At 45.9% G+C, this 22762-nt stretch overlaps 1 protein-coding gene across 9 annotated transcripts in view; it reads right to left on the reverse strand.

Moving 5' to 3' along the window:
- Positions 1-4723: 4723 nt before the first annotated feature.
- GTF2IRD1 (GTF2I repeat domain containing 1) overlaps positions 4724-22762 on the reverse strand; it is a 68660-nt gene continuing 50621 nt past the window's right edge. For 2 of the 9 annotated variants that reach the window (XM_057383546.1, XM_057383545.1), the window contains exons 21-28: positions 19679-19862; positions 18898-18926; positions 13737-13784; positions 8685-8762; positions 7458-7650; positions 6948-6985; positions 6136-6272; positions 4729-5367 (exon numbers count right to left, since the gene is read on the reverse strand). In XM_057383546.1, coding sequence (XP_057239529.1) covers positions 5293-5367; positions 6136-6272; positions 6948-6985; positions 7458-7650; positions 8685-8762; positions 13737-13784; positions 18898-18926; positions 19679-19862 — 782 coding nt within the window. In that variant the 3' untranslated portion in view covers positions 4729-5292. Of the gene's footprint in view, positions 5368-6135; positions 6273-6947; positions 6986-7457; positions 7651-8684; positions 8763-13736; positions 13785-18897; positions 18927-19678; positions 19863-22762 lie in introns of all 9 variants that reach the window. The other 7 variants (XM_057383547.1, XM_057383548.1, XM_057383553.1 and 4 more) reach the window with 6 other exon arrangements.

The raw sequence follows: 22762 nt of genomic DNA on the forward strand, positions 1-22762 counted from the left end.
TGGATTAGATAATCCCAATCTATAGGATTACCAGTTTGAGCCATTAATGGAAGAAAATAATTCACAAAATAGCAAGGCACAAGTTGTATGTTATACAGAAGTTACATGGGGAAGATATATACACACACTGAAGTTTTGGAAATATATACAAAAGTTAATGTGGGGAAAGAAAAGCCATTGCCTGAAGCTCACACAATTTGTAGACACATGAAATAAAACAAAAGTCATTGTGCTGTCAAGCAACTGCTGCCTGTTGGAAAGGGTCTAGTGTGCACTGTGCTGGAGAAACCGTGCACAGGAAACCAGTCCTTCTCACTGGGACCACAGAAAATGTTAGTGTGGAAAAACSCTGCCATGGCCAGGCAGGCAGGTGGGGTTGAACCTGAACCGAGCCCTGTCTGGCAGGGCTTGGGAGCTCACAGAGCAGCCAAACTTTGGCACCACTGGGAAGTAGCCTCTCACAGCACTTGAGCCTCCTCTCTAAAAGCTTTAGCCTTTATAAGCAACTTGCTTTAAGCTGTGTAGGCTGCAAAGGGCTGCAGGTAATGTCTGTGCAACCATGCTGCTTTGTGCACCGCTGGAAGGGTCTGGATACTGCAGGAAGGCATGTGGTGTAATGATTGTTGGAAAACAGTCCGCAATTTCATTGTAGCTCAATGTCTTASTTTGGCATCCGCTGAACACTTCAAAAATAGAAATAATCATTAAAAAAACCCAACAACCACACAAAGAAGAAAGCAAGACCTTGCTCTTGACTGCATTAATACTTTTCTAGCCTTTCCCCAGTGTCAGGGGAAGGAGGATCCTGGAGGTACCTTCTGGCCGTGTTGCAGCCAAGCTGCATCCCACAACCTGGCATTGCTCTTGGAAGGCTTTGCAAAGCGATTCCTCAAAAATGCGTTCAGGCTTCTGAATAAAAGCACAGATGCTGTTTATGCTGTTCTTTACCATCTTGGTGCACTGTATTTTTAAAAAATTATTTGAATCAAAGCTCTCATTCTTTAATTAAACTTCATTTAGYTGCCATCTGCCTGGGATCAAAATGGTTTCATGTTTTGCAGCTCTTAATGAGGATTGTTACTGGATTTGTAAGCACATAAATACYACCCCCACCCCCCTCCAAAACACCAAAGACTTTGAAAAGTAATAAATGAGAAATACGGCTCAAGTGTTAAGATCTGCATCTTCACTTATCTAATTGTAACAGAGCAGCTCCCATTCAGCAAATAATCGCATTATACACTAAACCCATGTGTAGAAATACTCTACCACTGCAGGATCAAGATTAGGGAAGCTGTGAGAATTAYGGCTGAGGAAAACCAGTAATAAAACACAAGCTGTCATTTTTCCAAAATAGGTCAACATTCCTGGGTCACRATGTTACTGTTAAGGTTTGATACATTCTTTTTATTTTCCCGGTTGATTTAGGTCTCCAAAGAGCGTGCAAGTTTTAGCTCAACCCTACTGTTTTAGCTGGGCTTGGCCCTTTTTCAGCAATGAAGTGTGAACGTCTGTCTGATGACATTCCCACTGGCASTCCAAACCTCAGGATAATTTCTTTCAACAAAATCTTTACCACCTCGCCAGCTTTGCTGGTGCAACAAGGAAAAGTTTCTGGCCATCCTGAAAAAGTATTTCCAGTACCCTTTTTGGGCAGAAAGCTCTGCAAAGTCTATTTGCCARTAGTCTCCTGGACAATTTCCTTTCTAGACATAATCCCAGGTGTAGGCTGTCTAATTTAATGTGTCTTCTTCTTTAAACAGATTTGGTACTTTTTAATAATGCTTTTACTATACCTGTCATTCACATGTTCAAAACTTRAGGTTTCAGTGCTTCTACTTCTTCAGTGCTTTTACTCTATTCCCCAGTGAGTTACCTTCTAGATGTTTCTCAGCTATTTTCCTCRTAAGGTGTTGGGGAATTATTATGTGTTTGCTAGGTATTTCACCATCCTTCAGGTCTCTTTTCAGCATCTAACAGTTTTTTGCCAATTATCTCATCTTTAGTCTGATAAAGCAGCAGCCTCCTTGTCCAAATCCCAGTATTTCTTGGGTGAAAACAGGATGTCCACATTGGCAGCCTCCTTGGCCACTCTGTCACCTAGGCTATTTCCAATATTTGCTGGGGTCTCTCTGAATTGATTAGCTTTACAACACATTATTGACACCTTTTGAGGTAGCTGCCTCGCTCCTAACTATTTGTCTATACTTCACAGGAGCTCCCTGAGAAGTTCACAGCTCTCTTTCCACATGGTTTAATGAAAAAAAGTTCACAGCTCTCTCTTTCCACATGGTTTAATGATCAAAGTAACAATGAGAGCCTATGAAGAAACTTAACTAGTGCTGGCTAAAAAAGGGCACTGCTTGCAATTATTTAAAACAACTAATTAAAGTTAATAGTTAGGAAAATTGTGTCATTTCCAACAAGCAAGCACAGGCACCAGGGCAGAAGTTTCCCACCCCAGCTACAAAAAATGCAAAGTGGATGTTGTAGCCCTGAAACTCCTCAAAATTACAGCAGGAATTACTGCTATTCACTGCTTAAAATATATGTTACCAGAACCCAGCAGCCTCAAAACCCAGCTGGGGGGCCCTGCAGGTGCGAGGTGGATGCAGAGCTTCCCAGCTAAGCAGATGGAGCAGGGCACAAGTTGCCCCTTAGGGAGTGGAGCTCAGGGGCATTCAGAGCTCCATATCATGGATCAGAAAACTTAGGAAAGAAAACCTGAGCCCAGTGTTTTGACTCAGTCCATGCCGTAGTGGCACTGCCAGCCTTCCCCTGCCCCATCTTCCTCACCAGGCTCTGAGCTGGGGATGCTGGTGGGGGAAGAATTTCCTTGCTCAGTTTCCATACCCCTGATCATTTGCAGCTTTTATGATYACATTCAGCTCTCTGAAGCAACTTGTTAGTCCCCAACAAAACTTCTGTGCCTTAATTTAACTCCACTGCCTGCATTCACTTCTGCSTTTTGGCAGCATCATCAGGGCCTGTGTGGGTGCAGTACTCCAGCCCTCCACCCTGCCAGAGCCTTCCTCAGCATGCTTGAGGGATGCTGGGATTGCAGCCTCAAACATCCCATCATTACTAAACAGTGCCAATGCCTCCAGAGTTATAGCATCTGACTTTTATGTTCTTAAACACACAAAAAAAAAAAATATACTAAGTGTGTCATCTTATGAGACATCTAYTTGGTGGGGTATGACCTGTGAATAAGTCCCTTCCAGATATTTGGGAAGAGAAAATTGAGTTTTTATCTTTAAATTGTGTTTCCTAATTGGAGATGCTGCAGATTTGAGCATCAGGTAGAAACAAGAAACTCAGATTTTGATTTGACAACAGCTCAGATGTTAAACTGTATTTCTAATTGGAGTCACTGATACAGACTTTGCCACTTTTTGTGCCATATACTACATTTGCTTTGGAATTTGTTATTTCATGTAATCATTTACATTGAACTCCAGAGCAAAATCAAGTCCAGACCCAGGAAACTGCAGCTGCCTTGAAACATGACTACTCATACTACTTACAGCCTGAAGAGACATGGACTCAAGCACATCAAAAACATGTAAAACAAATAAAGCAGCAGATTCTACTCAGAAAAACCATCAGGAGTGACTTTGATCCTGTGTCTGCCACCACCTACCGGGGAAGCACAGCCACTGCTGTTGGGTCAGGTTTCCTGTGACAAGCCTGTGACCCATCCTGCAGTCTTGGAGGGACACCCAGCAATGGTCACCTCACAATGACACCACATATCACTGCTTAGAATGACACCAAAGCCAGAAGCCCCAGGGCTCTTTCTTCACTGGTGGCTCATGCTGGGCTGCACTTACCTACACACAAGCCATGATGTTTCTTCTTGGTTTCTTACACTGACATTCATTTCCACCATGACTCACCCACAAGCAGCTCCCACCAGGCACACAGCACAAGTTAAAACATAAGTGGTGGTAAGTAACAGCAGTTAGGGCCATTTGCTTCCGCTGCCAAACTCCAGGAGTGGAATGGAATGGAAATATAAGGGCAGGAATTTCAAATTAAATCCCTCAATTTATTGGTTTGTTTATTATATGGGGCAAAGAAGCCCAGGGTACACAGAGAAGGCCAGGGGCATCCCTGGATGCATTCAGCATTGCCACTTGCCATGGTCCAGGGCTATGGAACCTGTGTAGCATCAGTAGGATCAGACTGCAGAACAGGAGGCTCAGGGAGGACCTTCTTGCTTACAGCTACTGGAAAGGATGCTGTAGCCAGGCAGGTRGTTGTCTCTTCTCRCAGGTAACAAGTGATAGAACAAGAGGSAATGGCCTCAAGTTTTGCCAGGGGATGTTTAGATTTGTAATAGGGAAAATGTCTTCAACAAAAGGGAGGTCAGGCATTGAAATAAACTGTAAAGGAAAGTGCAAGCATCACCATCACCCCACCACAATTCAAAAAACATGTTGATGTGGTCCTTGGGGATATGGCTTACTGGTGATGAACATGGCAGTGCTGGGTTAATGCTTAAGCTCAATCCTACAGGTATTTTCCAAATTAAACAATTCCATGATTCTATTGTGGGACCGTCCTCCCCCAAAAGGTATCACGGCTTCCTATAAAATCACAGAATAATAGAATGATAATCATGAAACCATAAATCATGAAGCACTTCACTGGCCAAAAACTTWTTCCTGATTCACATGCCAGTTAAGTGCATGCAATCTAATGCTTCTGTGCCTTTCCAAGTCTGGGATGGCAGGAAGCATGACAGGAGAGTGTGGGATGATCTCACCTCTTGGGCCTGAAACCTCCTTCCCCTTTAATCCAGAGGCACTCCAGCTCTGGAGCCAACAGCTCGTGGGTGAAGGCGCCTGATGCTTGGGAGGGTTGGTTCCCTCCTCTGTCACCACTGCAGGTTGGTACCACTCCTCTGGCAGCCCTGTACMTATTTACACCTTTGAGCTAAATTAAGTGAAGCTTTAAAACGTTTCAGACCTCTTGGCTTCAAGTACTGGTGACACTAAGGACTTACTGAGAAGCCAAAGCCCAACATGGTCTGTCTGGGGGTGTCCTTCTGCCCTTATTCYAACCTATAAATGTTATTTATCAATATGATATGTAATAAAATAAGTACTTTTAAGAGCAAGGCAACACTTGTTATTTTTATTTAAAAAGGCCTTGATGGCAGGAATATAGTGTAAAAATCATTGGAAAAACTAAAAGGCATCAATACATATTGGAATATACACTTTTTACATAAATTACATTTATTTATTTATTCTTTCTTTTAAGTTTCTTATTCAATATTGAGGTCTAATAGTTAATAGGTCCTGGGATCTGGACGTTTAGACCACCATAGTCTAACATGTACATGTTCATGGGCCATTGCTGAAAGAGAGGGAGAGAAAAAAAAGGCAAAAGTCTCTGTTAGGACACAACACAAAACCAATGCATACATCAAAGCTCTGACATGTTCCAACACTGGCTGTTGCTCCAACTTTGCAAGTTAGAGAAAAGAACCAACCCCAAACCAAAACACCACTAACAAACTTGACAAAACACCTTCTAAGTTTATATTTCTCTTGCRCATTTTTGGGGAGTCTTATTTGGTATCATCCACAACTGAAGCCAAGACCKGAGGGAGCACAGTTGTGTGTATTTCCCTGACTTTATTTTCCTGKTTTTTTCCAGATTTGTGGCATTCTAAACCACTCATTGCTCCCAGAACCRAGCTAGAGGTAAACCCAGCACAGCTTGGACCATGGGGTACCACCAGGTCCTGCTGAGAGGCACCACAGATCTGAGCTGATGTCACCCATACATGTTTTAACCCACTGGGGTGGAGGGATTTGCTTGAGCCTATCCCCTGTGCAGCACCCACTAAAACTGAGCATCCCCAAGGCACACTGCAGGAATGCAGGCGAGCCCCAGGGGGTGCTGGACATTTTTCTCTGCTGACCTCCCCCAGACAAACCCAGGAAAAGACAGTCCCACAGGTGTGTCCTCTCCTTCGCCAAACCAGCTCGTGCCATTTTACATCATACTTTATAGTGTTTGTCAGGCAGAGGGAGGTGGTGACTGTTCAAGAAGAACAGAAAGCAGCATCCTGAGGCAGAAAGRTAGGCAATAACCCCCCTAACATCTGGAAGGCTTTACCACAAGTGAGATCTGATTTGTTGATGATGTAGACTCCATATTGGAAGAAGAGGAAGAGGAAGATGAGGAAGARGAAGATACCGAGTTCCCTTCGGAGATCCTCTTCCGCTTGCGTTTGGGAACACTGATGTCTTTCTCTGCAAGGAGAGAGGGAAGGCATGAGGCATCCAAGCCCTGAGAGTGATCCCTAAATGTGGGGACTCATCCCACCACTCTGACCTCGCCTTGCACACAGTATGCCCTGCAGTGAGCTGCTGTGCTGCTATTGGTGACAGAGGCTTGGCTTTTGTGACCTGTCACAGAGCTGTCAGCTTTCCTCACACTGCAGGCATGCTCTTGCTTGCCAGATCTCCCTTCTGTATTCAGCCACCTCTTTTCATAAAACTATCACTAGCAGTGCTAATTCTGACACATTTGATTTAAACTGTCTGAGATTTATTGGGATGACGAGACAGAGAAACCTGATTTCCTTAGTTCAACTGCTAAACCATAGCTCAAATTAAGGGCTTTAAGCAGTGAATAAATTGCTCATGGTGAGTAAATTGCTAATGTGAACGAATCAATCACATCCTCCAGCAGATGCTGGAAGTTTGAGCCAAACAGCCCAGTATTCCACCAGCTCAGAGAAATAGAATCATCCAAGAGGATGGTTTACTCTTGAACAGACACTGAGCCTGACTTTTTGTAGGTAGGATATTCCTCCYACCCTGCCTTGGGGATGTGCGAGGTTCAAACACCACTTCACAACTCCCATCCATTTTCTCTCCCACAGTGCCAGGAAAGCCACAGTTATGTCCTAGCCCTTCCCTTACCTGTTTGTTTGGCCTCAGTGCAGATTTCAGCAAATGGCCTGTGGAAGAGACAAGGGGTGAGTCAGTTGTTTCACCCTGTGTGCCTGCCTGCCCTGGGACACAGCCCAGACTCTGACCCTGAGCCGACTCTTCCAACACCCATTTGTGTGGAGAGGGGACTTGGAGCATCCCCAGTGCATCCCAGAGGGAAGCAACCTGAAAGAACTGGGTCTCTGAGTTACCTGCCCCCACATCCTGTCCCTTCCCATCATCATCATCATCATCATCATAATCCCAAATCACACAAGAAAGAAGGGACTAATTGGCCCCACAAATCCTTCAGTGTGCCCACCCATGGGCAAGCACCTCCCTACAGCACAAGACAGTGAATGCCAGGGATGGAGCAGGCTCTCCACAGGTATGTGGTGGCTCTGGTGGCCTCATGGTGAGTTGCCCTGCTTATGGCAGAAGAAGCAAGGACAACACTTAACAAACAGAAACTTCCCCCATCACAAAGGTAGGAAAACTTACTGGAGCTGGTTTATAATCACTATTCGGATGCTGTCCCGTGCCTTCAGGATCTTCTCCAGCCGATGAATGTCATAGGTATTGGGATTTCTAAAAGGGATATCGTCTGGCAACCCGGTAACCTCCACAGCATCAGGACTGTCCCTGATGAGTTTATAGGGCACCATGACAGGCCKGTTCAAGCCCAGAGCCTCTCCTGTAACGGCACAGCAGAGGACAGCACAACAGTTTTACCCTACAGGGCTCTAGAACCAACCAACTGAAGGACCAAGAAAGAACTCTGGGGGACTTTGGGAAGCAATGGCTGCTGTGATGCCACACCTTTGCTGCAGTCACGTCCCACCCAGACATTTTATATCTGTCTTCCCAATTTATTGTCTGCTCTGTTAGTCGCCATTTAGAATTCTGCCAGGAGCCTCAGGTGAGGTCAAAAGACACCCACTGCCACACTTGCCCAAGCCTATGGCTGGACCAGCAGCAGCAGCACACAAGACAGCCCAGGACAGAGGGGAAATGGAAGAGATTTGCCCATTTCCTCTTGCCTCWATATGTCAGCAGGTCTGGGGTTGCTGGGGGGAGATCACAGCCATCCTCATCACATCACATCGTATCAATCACATCACATCACATCRCTCCCACCYRTTTCTTGAATCAATTTATCTCTTTGGCCTCCACAACAACCTACRGCAGTGATATAATTCAATTTAATTCCTTGTTGCATTAAAAGCCTTTTCTTCTGTACAATTAAACCTGCTGCTCACCTCTCTGGRTACCCCTTCAGCTCCTGCTCCTTGGGGAGCAGAGAATACCCCTCATTCCTGCACCGTTTCTGACTGTAAGAACCTGGTCCCACCTTGCATCTCTGCAGCCCCAAAACCTGGGGCTGTGTTAGCAGCTTTCCTGGCTTTCCTGGCTTTTCTCTCAGAGTTTGTCCCATCAAAGGCTGACATAAACKGAATAAATCCTGCTACTGTGCTGCATTTTACCATCCTCCTTCCACTCTCCAAGGATGAGCTGTTAACAAGGAGGTCACRGTCCCACCTTCCAGGAGTGAGACACAGGGACATCCCTGGGTACAGCCTGTAATGTGGAACAGCAGGACAATACCTGCACTGCAGCAGCTGCTGTGTGCTAGGGCTATAAATAGAGGCCTTCATGGAATTAATTTTAACTCTGGCTGCTCTCAGCAAAACCAACCTCACCCTGCGATGCATGCAAGCGGAGACTCACCGTACTTTTCATTGAAAAGTTCTTTCACTTGCTCTCGGAGAATCACCTTCTCTCCAAGCCTGTTGGCATCATCCTCATCTGCAAAAGCAAGAAAGAATAGCGGTGAACTTACCTTGTTTCATTCTGAGTCCCTGGAAAACCAATCACAAGTTCCTGTGTCTCTGCCCCAGCATAGTGGGGAGCACCTCGGAGGGGCTGCTCTGTGCTTGCACCCTGCAACACCTTTCAGAGCTGTGCAAAGCAGCTCTGAAATGCTGCCAGATCTCCATTTGCCATGTGCAGCCACAGCTAAAAGCATTTGGTATCTGTTTGGTGGGGCTGTAAATGACTAAAAAAAATGCAAATCAATGAAGACTCAGGCCCTCAGTGCCATGAATGTTCCCACAAGTGACATCAAGGAATGAGAGAGCACTTTCACRGCCAAGCTCCTAAGTGCAGTATTATTTTATAATATGCCATATAATCAGCTTGGGTTTACTAGCTTTTTAAATTATCCTCATTGTGCTTTTTTCTCTTTCACTCCCTCATTTCAAACAATGTGCYTATGCCAGTAGATTTTTACCCTCAGCTATTTAGCATCCTCAGGAGGCTCCAGGTAAAATGACTGGGGTCATGACCCTAACCTTTGACCTAGGATTAAATGACCCTAACCCTAACCTGTCCCTTTCAATGCTTTTTTTGCCCCCACAGGTATAAAGCACCAAGTGAACAAACCTCATCTGCCACTTGCTGTGGTCACCCCTCCAGCTCCCAGCCAGCTGGGATGCACAGTGCAGGACCAGCTCAGTGGGATGGACTCCCCARCTTCCATCCTCCTGAAGAGGATCCTCACTGCACCCAAGGCAGGCACTGCCACCCAGGCTGGAAAGCCACTGGGAAAGATAATGAAATATCGGAATGGCTTGGGTTGAAAAGGACCTTGTAAGACCATTCAGTTCCAACTCCCTGCAGTGGGCAGGRACACCTTCCACTAGACCAGGTTGCTCCAAGCCATGTCCAACCTGGCCTTGGACACTTCCAGGGATGAGGCAGTTGCAGTTCCTCTGAGCAATCTGTGCCACGGTGTCACGGCCCTCACAGGGAAGAAATTCTTCCCAATATCCYAYCAAACCCTGCCCTCTAGCAGTGTGAAGCCATTCCCCTTTGTCCTTTCGCTCCAGGCCATTGTTCAATGTCCCTCTCCAGCTCTCTGGGAGCCCCTTTAGGCTCTGGAAGGGGCTCTAAGGTGTCCCTAGAGCSTTCTCRTCTTCAGGTGAACACCTCCAACTGTCCCAGCCTGTGTCCAGAGCAGGGGTGCTTCAGCCCTTGGGTATGTTCGTGGCATCCTCTGGACTCATTCCAACAGGTTCAGATCTTTCTTTTCTTGGGCTCTTCAGCCAGATGCAGTGCTTCAGGTGGGGTCTCAGAAGAGCAGATGGCTATTCATGGTGAGTTTTTAGAGCATCAAGGTGAACCCTGCAAACCTTGGCATGAGGGATCTAAGCATCCTCTGCCCCCAATCTGCAGCTATTTAGTTTCATTTTGAGCAATCACATGATTATGATTTTTTTATTATTTTGAATAATCATATGATTTTTATTTTGGTTTTGAGCAAACACATGGCTTGAAGTTTTGTTTTAAATGCAAAGTGAAAATCCACTGCAAGTCCCTGCCMCCCTGCATGGGACTGATTTCTATGCTAAGAATCCAGGCAGAAAGACCCTCATTCCCACACCTCAGCCACTCTGCTGTTGTGGGTTGCTGGAGAGAAGCTGGCAACCTCAAACTTTTGCACCCTGCTATTGCAGGRTACGGCCTCAAAAAAGCCTCTTCTCTACCTGGAAAAACAATCMTTTTGCCTGGATATTACRCRCAAAAAAARRAAAAMMAAMMAMMCCCCCCCCCAAACTTTCTGCAAAAAAAGCTCAGGGCCAAGTTGTGCTTCAAATCCAGACATGGCAACAAAGCAGCTTGAATGGCATGGAGCAAAACAAAAATAGAATAGATGAAACTCAAATGTTGCTGAGGGGTTGTGATTTCTAGGTGATGCCTTGTGGTGCCAGGGGCGCCAGCCCTGTGGTGTGGGCTCGCTCTGTGACTTCCTTGTCATCAATGCTCAGTTTCTGGGCTGTATATATGTACCCATAAGGATGTGTAGATGGTAGCAGACAAAGAAACACCAAAATTCAGTGTTCTCACTCGACTAATTCTCTGGGACTGAAAAACGCAGTAACTCTTTCCTTTCCGCTCATGCCCCAAATGACCCGAGTGCAAGAAAACAGATCCCAAGGGCTTTTTTTCCACCTTGAGATGGGCACTACCCCAGAATTCCCATTCAAGGACACAAACAAATGTAATGAAAATCCTGGAACTGAGCATGCATAACAGAGAAGCCAAAGAGGAAGCTCTGGCCAGAGGCACTGCTTCCCAGGGACCTTCCATGCCCAGACAAGAGGGATCTCCATCTGCCTTTGACTTTATCCATTTGGCTTTGGGAATTAATCAGCTCAAGGAAGCCACTGGTACTCCTGAAAYTTGCTGAGTCCTTCCCATAAAGCAGGTTTATCCATGCTGCTGGCTTCAGCTCTGTGGGGCTTTTTTTTTGTTTTTTTAAATTGAAATAACAGCTAGTGGATTTAATTTTTTTTTCCAATCCTACTTGCCTGAAGTCAGGACCCTTGCACTCCACAGGTACGTACACTTAGTCACATTTTTAAAGCATCATTTTTAATTAAATTAAAAAGCATTTTTGATTTTGCCCTTTCCTATAGGACTTGTCAGAGCTCAGCATTTCTTTGAAAAACACCAAACTACATGTAGTAGTTTAGTACATGTAGTAGTCTTAAAACTGAGGTTTAGGCGTCTGCTGCTGGGCAACAGAATCCAAACCACTGCTTATTCTTCTAGTGAGTCAAAAAACCCACACAAAACCAAATCCAAGGTATCCCATGGATAAATAATGGTTCTGTCTGTGTTCACAATGTCATGTGCAGAGCCTTGATCTTGGTGGTGAAGCCACAGCACAGCTGGGCAGGATACCCAAYGGAGCCTTCTTCCTTCCCATGCCACCACCTGTATCCTCAAATGCTGCTCAAGGGGMTGCCTGTCCTCCACTTGGCCACTGCTCCTGGAGGAACAACCTCCTGTTACCCAAAGACCTGCTGCAAAGCCCATTTCATCAGGAAAACTGTCACTGACGAGCACATCCCAATGAGGTTATGACTCAGGTCCCTTCTGCAGGCAATCCCAGGTGCATGAAAGAGACACTCAGCCAGGGCAGACTCCTTACAGCAGCCAGGATGTGGCTCCGAATCATAAGAGGATTCTTTCCCCTTCCACATTCCATGGCTGCAATTCAGTTACAMCACTGTGTAAACCTGGAGTAAACCTGCTAACTTTACTGAGGCTATTCTGCAGTAAYTCAGGTTTAAATGCAATTAGAATTAGCTTAACATATGTAAGTTTTCAAAGCAGAGCTATAAACTTGTAGGAGAAACGATTAACACCYAGACCCACAACCAAAATCTTAGCTGATAACACTAAGGGTGGGTCTGTGGTAGCTGTGCCATGCCCTGCCACAGGCACAGGCAGGTGAGCTCTTCCCTGGACATCATTCTGTATCTTACACCCCTGGAACCTTCATGGCTACACACCACCCCGACCCAGGGTATGTGTCACAGCAAAGCTAGAAAAAACCCCAAGCCAAATCCATGCAAGCTCTCCTTCTGACTGGCAACAAAGGCAACAAATTAATTGCTGTGTGTGGTGGTTTTGCTAAGTTCAGTTTTTTAGTGGTGCGGCAAAACCACAAAAAATGGCTCCTGAGAGAAGATTCTGGAAGTCTTCTTCATCATGTCCAGCAAAAAGAGCCCTGCCCTCTGTTTTAGGGCCAATCTCTGATGGCTCTGAGGGTGATGGACAGGCTGCTGGCCAAGCCTGGGTTAATTAGAGATACTGGTTACACCCCTGTGATGACATATGGTCTCCATTTAAGAATAATACAAAACAAGTTAGTTTGCAGCAGCTGCCATTAGCCTTAGTCCCCCTCCCACCCGCCCTGAACAGGGGAGGACAGAGAGGGAGGGTGAGGAGATGTGAGAAAAAATGGAGACATCAGGGTTGGAGGAGGTGAAGCAGATGCTTTGCAAGCTGTGATGCAACCACGGAGGAAAAGAAGCTGTTCTGAGGTGACCATGTCCAGTTGGAGACCAGAGACTGAAGCCTGGCCTTGGAGGACTAATTGTAGCCATGGGGGTGGTGGCCCACGCCTGGAGTGATGAATGCCTGGAGGGAGCTGTGTTAAGACTCAAGAGTCCAAGACCTCCACAGCAAGACAAGAATCCTTCTCCTATGGTGATGGAAGACAAAATCTGTGATCATGGACTGACCAGAAAAACTCCCATCCCCTGCTCCCCCTGTGTGCAGGAAGGTGGGAGGAGTGGGGGACACAATGGGAGAGAAACAGGTGTCTTAAACCATCCATTTTTTTTTTCCTCTCCTTCTCATAAATTCGCCCTCTGCCTTTGTTCCCCTCCCCTTTTGCATGGTAGTTTCTTACTTAGTTTTAGTAATAATTTTAGTAATAAATCTATTTTGCAGTTTAAGTTCCATCTTGCTTTGACCATCATGGAGCGTGAAATCTTCCTCTCAATCTTATCTCGTTATCTTATCTAAAAGCCATAAATGGTGTTGTTAATTAGGGTTTTGTTCTCCCTTCTGCCTCTCCTGAGGGTGCGGGGGAAGCATCGTGGGTGCCTTGGTGTTCAGCCAGTGCTCAAACCATGACACTGGGACACATGGATGAAGGATGAGGAGAATGTGACAGGTTGGCTTGGCTGGAGTGATGGCATTGATCCCCAGGGACTACAGCAATGGTGCTTAGAAATGCAGAGAGAATTAACAACAACAATAAAACACTGTATCATTCAGTTCTGGGTATCACAGGGCAACAGAGCAGAGAGGAAAAAAACAATAGCTGAAATTTGGGGTGTTTAGATATTTTCATTCYCATATTAAAACACAAGTGCATTTCTTGTCTGCTACCATCTACAATGCATCAACTGAGCTACGTACCATTCAAGGCAGCATAGGCTTTTTCCAAGGATGTTATCCGTCTAGGGGCTACAGCGCAAGTTAATGGAAGACAAAAAAAAAGAAAGAGAAAAAGAGATCCATGAGTGCTGCAGCTTGGTTTCTTGGTCACAAACAAAAGCAAAACCCAGGATGATACTGTCTCTAGCAGCTTAAAATTCCTCTGGTCCTGAGGTCCCTTGGCACAGAGACACTTTTGGTAGCTAATAACTGCTGGGCAAGTTATTTACTGGTGAGCTGGGCTCTCCACCTCATAGCAGGACCTGCTTTGCCAGAACGTGCTTAAACTGCAGGCATACCTTTGGCTATGCAATTCTCCTGAGCAGCTCAAGGTCCACATGTGTCTAGGGATGCATGGCCAAATGGCAGCATTTATGGCATGTGCCAGAGCAGCAGCAGCTGCATTGCACAGCTGTTTCAGTGCCAGAGGAAAAAAAAAATCTCAGGTTAAAGCAGATGAAAAGCAAACAGAAATTGTGTCAGTTCTGCAGCAACAGGGGAAAACAGGAGAAAAAGGAATCCCTGAGGAGAGGCTGGTGCTTGCCACTGACTCCGAAGTGATGAGTGACATAAAAAGAAATTAAATTCCTGTGGAAAAACAGAAGGGATAGGACTATGGCCAGGATTTGCATGATGGGCAAAAGGAGGAATGAAGTGGCTCATCCTGCTGATGTCAGAGCCACAGGGAGAGCCGGTAGAGAGGTCAGGGCTGCAGCACCAGGGTAAGGAAGGGGCTCAGAGGGGAGGAAGGCTCTTGATGCCAAACTGCATTGCGCTGACACTGGCAAACTGAAGAGGACTAGAGAGACAGCAGGAGCATGTGTCCAAATTTCCTAAGCAGAGGCATAAGCAACCTGAAGTAGCTCTAAATACCTAGCTCAAAATATGTGTTCCCCGTTTCAAGAAGGCTCAGGAAACCAGCCACTGCAGAACAGAGCTCTGCTGATGCCCTGCAGGAAACCTGCTGCAGGAAGACAAATTCTGCCATACGTGGCTGCAGTAGAGCCATGCACAGCCATGCTGCAGGATCTCACCCCAAAATAAGCTGTGATCTCTGCAGCTTGGTCCYGTAAATCCCTGATGACACCCTGTGGGCAGCACTCACCGCACTAAATGCTTTTGCAAAGGGGAAGCGATACAGATGGGTCACGCTGGTGCTGGGAAAGCCAAGCTAGAGTCCAAGCCAAGAGGGAACAAGGTCYTGGCATGGCTTCTATCGAGGAGAAACACAGGCAGGAGCACAGGCAGGAGTACAAGCAGACTGCAGGCAGCAAGGGAGAGCAACATATGGCAGGATCTTTCTGATATGGGTCAGAACTGGTTTAGAAAAGGCAGCATGACATTTCCTTTGGTTGGCAGCAATGAAAAGGCATTTGCAGCATTGCAAAGTGCTGTTACAAAATTAYCTTAAAAAAGGTAATTAAAATCCTTGTCCTGCTAACCAAAACATGCCACTCAGACTTAACCACAGGAAACATCCCACAGGTTCAGGGCAACTGTGCTGCAAGGTATGGAGTGCATCCCAACATGCCAGGATGGAATGGCACCCATCTCACTGTGTGATAAGCAACCTGAAAAATGAGGGGGTTAGGATCTCTGAAGGATACAACAGGATATGAGGGTGGTGGAGAGCAGGAGGAAGGAAAGAGCAAAGTGAACACGAGGGCTTGGATGAGCTGGGTGATGRTGCTGCCCTCTTGACAGCAAGAGGATGCCACACACAGAGGCAAATGGAAAAAGGAGACCAAAATTAGGGAAAGAAAAAGGTGATTGGAATCACACACCTGCTTGGATTTTAGCCTTCATAATTATCAATATATAAAAATATATTTTTATATGCACACACACAYACATTCAACCTGCCTGAATTTTCACCTTAGACTAGAAACAGTGACCAGCTGAACACTCAAAAATAATCTGCCTGGGTCTGGCGGGGGGACTTAAAAAGGGTTGGGGGATAAAGGGAGATGGACATGGACCTTGAGCCTCACCACAGCTTTCCTCTTTTCTATTTCTCTTGCTAGGAGTTTCCAATGCAAGGCACATCTCATCAAAGTCTTGAGGATTGTGCTCTTGTGGTTAAAAAAAAAAAAAARAARGATTCCTGGATGTGTGATTGTTATAATTAAAGAACACTGCCTGCCCTACTTTATAAACTGGAGTATGGGAAATAATCTATCGTGGTAGGGAGCTTGGGGAATAGGACAGAAGGAGCTGGTGTACATTTCTAATCAAAGCACATAAAAATTAACATACAGAAAGATTTTTTTGTGTGTGTATGTGTGTGTGTGCTRGATTACTTATGCTTGATAGCTTTTTTTCCAGAGGCTTGTATCAAGCCCTTTGTATCTGTGCCTCAGGAAAGAAAAAACAAAAGGATAAGGGTAGTGTTTATAGCCCTAGAGCTTCACCCCTGCTTGCTCACTCCTGTTTAATGCTGAAAGATCATGCCACTTCAAAAAGGGGTTTTGAAGGTCTTTTTTTTGCAGAGCAGAGACCAGAGGTGTGGAGAAGAGACACTGAAAATCAAAAGGGAAACTCTGGATGCCAGGTGGGTTGTGCTCCTGGGTTAAAGGCCCTGGGGAAGCCATGCAGGTGAAGTGCTGGCACTGGTGGCCTCAGGGCCATTCTCCCATCTTTGAGAGGCTGCAAACCTGCATTGCAAAAGGTTTTTTTTTTTCCAAAACCAGCCTCATTCCCTGAAAAATCCACCTCCTTCTGTAAGCAGCATCCCTGCAGAGACACAGTGCCCTGGCTGCTTCTGCACTGGCAACTCCCCCATCTCCCATTAGAGGAAAAACACCATCTCAACATACAAATTACAGATTATCTTGAGAAAAAAAAATATGTGAGGTGCTGCCCAGATTATATTGAAATCCTTTTATCTGTTTCTGGTACACTTTGAAAAYGGGTGTCCCCAAAAGAAAGAGTTCTGTGGTACTGCAGTTACTGGGAATGCTCTTTGCAATGCAGGAGGTGCACAATTTTAAAGCATATTTTTAARCCCCATAATTTAACCTAAAGGCAACTAAAATCACTCCAAAGTGATTTTTTTTTTTAGAATGACATTAAATTTCCCTTTTCCCTTAACATGTGTACTCTTCATGTAATTTTTAGCCAAAATGATCCACAAAACCCATTAGCTTCCCTTACCTTTATGATGTCACCTCCTGAGCTTTCCAGCTTTTAGAGACCTCTGCAATGCCATCCTGCTTGGTAGTGACTATTGCTTTCATTTTAACCCTCCTCTATGAAATTAAAAGTGATTTTCATTGATTTTATTTTAATGCTAAGCATGCTGCTGCTCTTCATTTTACATGACAGGGCTTCAATAAACAATACTGAGGTAAAAAGAAGACTTTAAATTTTTACTGACGTATGGCTACTTGGAAATCATTAATTTTGTTAAAGCAGATGAAAAGCAATCAAAGTCAAGGCAGTGACTGCACCACTTTATTGCCACCAACCACTTTGGTGTAGTGGGATGAAAAAGCAAACAAACAGTGGGTCCATTGCTGCCAATGGGAATTGGGGAGGGKCAAAATACAATCAGCTCTTTTCTGGTGGAGACGTTCCAGTGGTAATCTGACTACTAGAAAATACTTACGAATCCTAGAACTGTCTCTGAAGATTTGGCAAATATGGGAAATTGCCCATAACAAATTGAGATGTCAAGTGAGAAAAACCCCTCATCTGTAACTGCTCTTATTTAAAACCTCAATGAGAGAAAAGGGAGTGAAGCACCCAGCCTGGCAGGGATGCTGTGACCTGCTGAGCCCACTTGGGTACCGAAATACACATAATAAAATATGTCTTTGGGTTTCTGCTAGAAGGCCAGTCTGTGGGGGAAGCATTCAGCTGGAGGAGTTGTGCATTGAAAAAAACAAAACCAATTGTTGTGCATTGAAAAAAACAAAACCAATTTCCTCTACATCTCTATTTCTCAGGCTGCATCTCCTAGCCAGGTAGCAGCTTGAAGTATTTGCCTTCTGATGTGTTCCTTTGTTAATGGTGTGATTTGTGTCAGATCAATGTCTCTTAATGTAATTTTACTGATTACAGTGGGGGAATGGGAAGACAAGATGTGGCTGGAGGAGTGTATACACAGGCATGTAATTCTGTGGAAATCTAGGATTCCACAAAAGCTGTGCTTCAGTGAAGGCTCCTTTAAGGTCCAACTGATGCAAACTGGCACATTGCTACTYAGGACCAAAAGACACAAATCTAAGGCCAAGTTCCACAGTCTTGGGGAACCTCCCTGTCTCTGGCTAGGTCCCACACCATGGACACAAAAGTGAACATATAGACCATGTCTGAATTTTTCTGACAGCTCACTTTTTGTAAAAGCTCTAACACTTTTCTGCTATTCCCAGTAAGGGCATATAAATGTTTTCCTGCCTGTCATATTTGTCTTTCCTAAATTGTGCCATTGACATGGAAGCTAGCCAAGGAAATGGGAATCCATGAATAAAGATRGAAAGGTTCTTTGCACCCATCTGTGCTCTTCCAACAGTTGTAATTACAGACATTTAAAATCAAGACAGGTTTTTTACCCATGTTTCTGACAGCAGCTCTTTTCTGAGCAGCCAAGAAAGGGGACAGCTACWGCAGGGACTCACAGTGAAGGACATGGCTCTGGGATGATTTGAGCGGCTGTGTATGGAGCATACCCTGTTCTCTCCTCTGCCATGTCTTTCCTGGTGTATTTGCCTGGAGTGGACTTTCACTGCCGTGCTACTGCAGCCCAGCATGGACCCCTTGTGCTTTAATCACCCCTTACCACAACCTTCTCCACCACCCAACCCACCAGCTCATTACAACACAGATTTTTTAAGRAACACTTAAGAAAGTGGATGCTTTCCTAAATATAGAAAACAGATCCCTACCCAAAATTAGCTCTTGAAAAATGACATCATTTCAAGGCAACAGCAGCAGTACTGAGGGGTGATGCTAAGGCCAGATGTCAGGTAACAAATGCACCAATCAACAACAATACCAAAATGGGAARCCCAGGAAAGTGAAGTCAGAGCAACCTTCCTCCAGCTGATAAAATTATTGGTTGCCATCCACAGTTTACAACTCCCTGACCACCACTATACTCCTGGCCAATGCATTRCTTAAGCAAAAAGGTATCATCTCTTACCGGGTTTGGGGATGAGTCCTTGAAAAGGCCTGTGAAAAATAAAGGAAAAAAAGAAGATTAAAAATGAAATTATACCGGGAAGCCAGCATGCCTGGGCTGAACACCCTCCCATTGCCCGGGAAAGGCTGGGGATCAGCCTGTACTTCACACACTGTCCCATGACTCATGTGAGACCAGCAGGAGCTCTGWGGGGATGAGGTCCCTGCTCAGGGCAGTGACCCCTGCTCAGGGCAGCATGTACCTCATTGATAAGAAGACAAACAACATGGTCCAGTAAAAGGGTGATGGAGCCACTCTTAAGCCCATTTTTTTCCTGTCTCACCTCAGTGTGCTACATAGGTAAAGTGCTTTTCCCTCCCTTCCCACTTATGTCCACCCCCTTTGGCTGTGAAATGCAGAGGACCCTGCCACAAAGGGGCTGCTAAAGCACAGCAGGGCTCTGAGCACTGCCCTGCACCWGCAATCATCTGCCTCAAGACTCCTAAGAAAAGGGGCTGGGATTTCTCTGTGTGAATATCATGCACTGAGTACCTTTTTCTCCTGCCACTGCCTTTGCCACCACCTCCTCAGGCAGTAGACGGGAAGAAAGCGGGAGTGTCTGTTTTATGGTCCCCTCTTTTCTGATGAACCATTAGCTGACAGCTTAATTGCTGTTTGGAGGACTGGAGGCATTTACAAACACACCCCMATGGGGGTGCAAAGCACAGAGTGCATTTAGGTGGGCTCCCTTCTCTCCCCCTTCTCTGGCTTCACAGGATGGCTGACACCTCTCACCACATACCGTGTCACAGTGAACTTGATTTTATCAGCAACGGCCAGAATCCTCTCCAGGTTTTGAGAGCCAAAGGTGCAGGGCTTCCTGAACGGGATCCCAGGAGGCAGCCCCTCTATAATCACCGACCCTGGATTGCTCTTGATGCGCTTGTATGGCACTTGCACAGGGTATTTAATCCCCAAGGCCTCACCTAGGAGAGAAGTGAGTGGTAATTAGGTAGTGAGTGTGCAGGATGTCAGGGGTGCCATTTCTGCTGCAGCTCTGACTCCATCCTCAGACCTATCACAGCACAACACAGTGTGCACAGGTTGCTCGAGGCACAAGGTCAGCATTAGATCAAGGACTAACATTTTCAGGCTGCCTCCATGACAGCAGTGGAGGGGTCCAAAGACAGGCATGTGTGCAGCAGAGCTGATGAGGCYGAGGAGATGAACCATCCTGCATGATGATGCCCATATATCGCAGTCGAGGGATGGAAAGCTGCTGCTCTTTGCTGTGGGACATTATCTGGAGATAACTCCACAGGTATGTTCCCACTCTTAGGCCTGGCTGCAGGATCAAGGCAAGATATTTCCTAGCAAATACCTGAATAAGTGTTACCCTTGGCAAGAAAATGGGGTGTCCTAGTTGTGGCCAGGACAGGGCTAATTTTTGCAGTACCCTGGAGGATATATGGCTGGGACTCAGAGGTTATTAGGTACAGAACCTATGGTCACAACATYGCTTCGTTTGTTCACATGGTTGTGGTACCTAATCCTGTATATACTCCCATATATAAACCATGTGCTCCCTGTGATGCTCTATTTCAGAGCAGGAAGAGGGCTCAGGATTGTTTTATTGCTGTATTGAGGGACATCAATTTGTACCATGATAACATCAAGGGCAATGAGGGTCATTTGGGATGTGTATTCAGTGTTGCTCCCCTGCCCTGACCTTGGGCTGCATCTGGGAATTCATTAATAATTGTACTCAGTGTGTGGGGGGAAACAAGGCAGGATGATTCTCCCCAGCTTTCCACCTCCTTTTTCTCCTTCAGGCCTGTTACAACAACTTTTGAATTCCCTTTGTATGTTAAGGAAAGCATGCACTTGTTGCTGTCTGCCAGGTCTCCTCAGTGTGGTCCACACGATYTTTGGAGTCAAGAAAGAGATTCCCAGGAAAGTTATTCAGAGATCTGCCTCAAGAGTGGATAGTYKTRAGTAGCAAGGGATGTGGGAGAAAATGGAYCAARTTTTGGGGRAATTCTTGGCTCCARTGGTTTGGAAGTTYASCCCTGGACAACTACAGGACCCTGATAAAGTGACAGACTATTTGCAAGGAGAGTGTTGTGGCACCTCTGGAGAGGAGCAACTTACTGCAGTGTGCTRGGCCCTGGCTACTATTTTTCGGGCAGCACTTGTCACTAGACAGCACCYTCAGGGAAAAGAGAAGGACAGCAGAGCAGCAGGCACTGTGACCACTGAAGCTGCAGCTGAACCACATGAACAACCCATGCCAGTAGCAGGAAGAAGAAATCCAAGACCAAACCAATTCACTCAGTGAGGGATGAAGAGGAAGAAGGGCCCTCACAGTGGGAGGAAGAGGCAAGGCCAGAGATAATCACCTGATCCCTATCCCTGGGTGACCAGCAAGATAATGCAAAAAGATTTCAGCCACCTGATTGCCCCAGCTGCTTCAGTGCTGGGATATCACAGCCCATGATGCAGAACTAGATGGAAGTGAAGCCAAGCAATGGGATCCCTCTCCTGGGATGTGGGCACTGATAAGGGCACTGAAGAGGACAGGAGCTCTCAGCCTCTGGAGGCAAACCCTGCCAAGTGTGAGGGAAAGGTATTCTCCCAAGGATGATCTAATAGAGCACTGAAGCAGGTGGAACATCATGGAGAAGGGTATCCAGTACCTGAGAGAATTAGCTGTGCTGGAGGGAATCTATAGGGATTCAAATAATGAGCAATCCCCAGCAGATCCAGATGAGATCCAGGATATCAACGTGGCAGAAGTTTTTACATAGCATGGCATCATCATGCACCAAATCATTGCCATTGATGTCAGYGTAAGAAGGAGAACAAACACTGYTTCAGGTGACTACCCAACATCAGCACTATGAAAATCAACTTTTTGTGTCCCTACTCACCTGTGCCTTGGCTATGGAAAGACTGTCCAAGACTGTGGACAGATTGGAAGGAGTCAAGCAAATTAAAGAGGAAATGTCCCATGCCCAGCATGGACCAGAGTCTCTGCTATGGGGAGCAAGTGCCCCCTGCTTGAGACAGAGGGGACACACTGCAAGGTAACCTGTTGGAGGGACGGCACTGACTACAGAAATGATATCTGTGCTTGTGTATATATAAACATACACACCCACATATGCAGTTGGAAGGTGTAGGATTTCGGAATGACGTAAGTGGTATAGAATAAGGGGTTCTGGGCAGGACAGGGTTAATTTTTGCAGTAGCTAGGAGAGGGCAAGGCTAGGACCTGGATGTTATTCTGTATCACCTCACATCCTTTTCCAGGAATGAGGGAAAGGGTCCCTTCCCATCAAGTAAGGGGCAGAGGGAGTGCTCAGGTAGCACTGGTTCCCTGTGTTACTGATATTGTAGCTGTTACTCTTTGTTTTCTTGTTCCATTGCTGTTTCCAGTAAAYGCTTCTTATCTCAATCCATGATTTTCACCCTGTGTGCCTCCAAGGCTCCTCTACAGCCCACCACAAGGGGAGGGAAAGGGGGAAGGGCAAGTGAACAAGCAGTGCATGGTTTGCAGTGCTTCAGTATGAACTACGTTGGGGTATCACATTGACCATGACACGGGGATAACAGYATTTCCCTGTTCTAGGAACAGCAGGAGCAGCATCTTCTCATTCCCTAGAGCTTGCTACAGCCCATTCCTACTTCCTTCCCAACCTCCCACCACTACCTGTGCTCCCACAGCTCCTACAGCAGCTATTCCCAGATCTGCCATTTCCTCCTGGCCCTCCCAAGTACCAGCAGCTAAAGGGGCAGATGAGCGAAAGTACCTTGCAAGGAGGAATCAGAGGCAGAGGGGAGCGATAAAGAGCAAAAGGTTAGGAGGGAATAAGGGGGGGAATAA

This window comes from Malurus melanocephalus, unplaced genomic scaffold (assembly GCF_030028575.1).
Source record: "Malurus melanocephalus ecotype Western Australia unplaced genomic scaffold, MMel_1.1 scaffold_639, whole genome shotgun sequence".
Taxonomy (NCBI): domain Eukaryota; kingdom Metazoa; phylum Chordata; class Aves; order Passeriformes; family Maluridae; genus Malurus; species Malurus melanocephalus.